The following is a 1,336-nucleotide window of genomic DNA, read 5'->3' as shown; positions in this document are numbered from 1 at the left end:
GTCTTTAACCAGAAGTAGGCCTGGGTAGCACTGTGTTGAGTTTCGCCTTTGAGTTGTTGTCGCTCTTTGAGTTAATGAGTTTCAAATCATGGTTTTGACCACTCCCAAAAATTTCGTATTAAAGTGAGGTTTTTGCCATTTAAAACCGTAGATTTTCTCTTTCGATTGATGTTCTGGCAACGTTTGAGAGATTTTTGGTTTTTTCTTGGCAATTTTATTAAAATGAGTCTCTCTGTACCAACGGCCAATCGCTTTCCGTTAGTAACTGCAAATATGCTGGAAACTCCCAGAAAATTCCTAACCAAGTGAGTTTTTCCTCACTTAAACCTCCGGATTTTCTCTTTCGAAAGGTGTTATGGGACGCATTCAAGAATTTTTTGTTTTTCTTTGGCAAATTTTTTAAAAATCCGTGATGTCCAATGACCAATCGCTTCGATTTAGTAGCTGAAAAAATCTTGAAAACTCCCAGAAATTTTCTATTAAAGTGAGGTTTTTCCCATTTAAAACCATAGATTTTCTCTTTCGATTGATGTTCGGGGCACGTTTGAGAGATTTTTGGTTTTTTCTTGACAATTTTTTTAAAATGCGTCTCTCTGTACCAACGGCCACTCGCTTTCCCTAAGTAACTGCAAACATGCTGGAAACTCCCAGAAAATTCCTAGTCAAGTGAGTTTTTCCTCACTTATAGCGGCAGATGTTATGGGACGCATTTAGGAATTTTTGGTTTCTCCTTGGCGAATTTTTGAAAAATCCGTGTTGTCCAACAAGCAATCGCGTCGATTCAGTAGCTGAAAAAATCCTGAAAGCTCCCAGAAATTTCCTATTAAAGTGGGGCTTTCCTCATTTAAAGCCGCCGATCGTCTCTTTCGAGTGAAATTTTGAGAGATTTTTTGTTTTTCCTTGACAATTTTTTTTAAATCCCTCAATCCCGCATGTGTAATTGCAGCCTGAATGGGCCAGACCGCCAAGCACCCCATCTGCCGATGGGGCAGCAACCACTCAGCAGCCTGGACAATGGAGCTCCTCAAAGCCCCCCACTCGCAGCACCACCAAAGCCCCTGAAGCCGCCAGCCGGCCTGAATCGACCTCTTCTAAAGCACCGACTAGAAGAACCACCAAAGCTCCTGAAGCCACCAGCCGGCCCCAATCGACCTCTTCTGAAGCACCGACTAGAAGAACCACCAAAGCGCCTCCTGCTGAAGGCAGCAGCCCTGGAAGTGGAGGAGCTTCGAACGAAATCGACTATCCGAAGGACTGCAAGGGGGACTTTATGCCTCATCCAGACTGCACTAAGGTAAAGTGCCAAGGATCTGGTTGATTTTTTAAAAATCTGGCC

General features: G+C 43.3%; 1 protein-coding gene across 1 annotated transcript in view; it reads left to right on the top strand.

Moving 5' to 3' along the window:
- LOC109534847 (endochitinase) overlaps positions 1-1,336 on the top strand; it is a gene marked incomplete in the record, with an annotated part of 8,191 nt that overhangs the window by 6,667 nt on the left and 188 nt on the right. The window contains 1 exon segment of the mRNA XM_048662261.1: positions 947-1,294. Within this exon segment, the coding sequence (XP_048518218.1) occupies positions 947-1,294 (348 nt within the window).

Source organism: Dendroctonus ponderosae, unplaced genomic scaffold (assembly GCF_020466585.1).
Source record: "Dendroctonus ponderosae isolate FM_Combo_2020 unplaced genomic scaffold, Dpon_F_20191213v2 Dpon_F_20191213_10, whole genome shotgun sequence".
NCBI classification, from domain to species: domain Eukaryota; kingdom Metazoa; phylum Arthropoda; class Insecta; order Coleoptera; family Curculionidae; genus Dendroctonus; species Dendroctonus ponderosae.
Note: the sequence above shows the minus strand (reverse complement) of the source record. Positions and strands in the feature narration are given on the sequence as shown.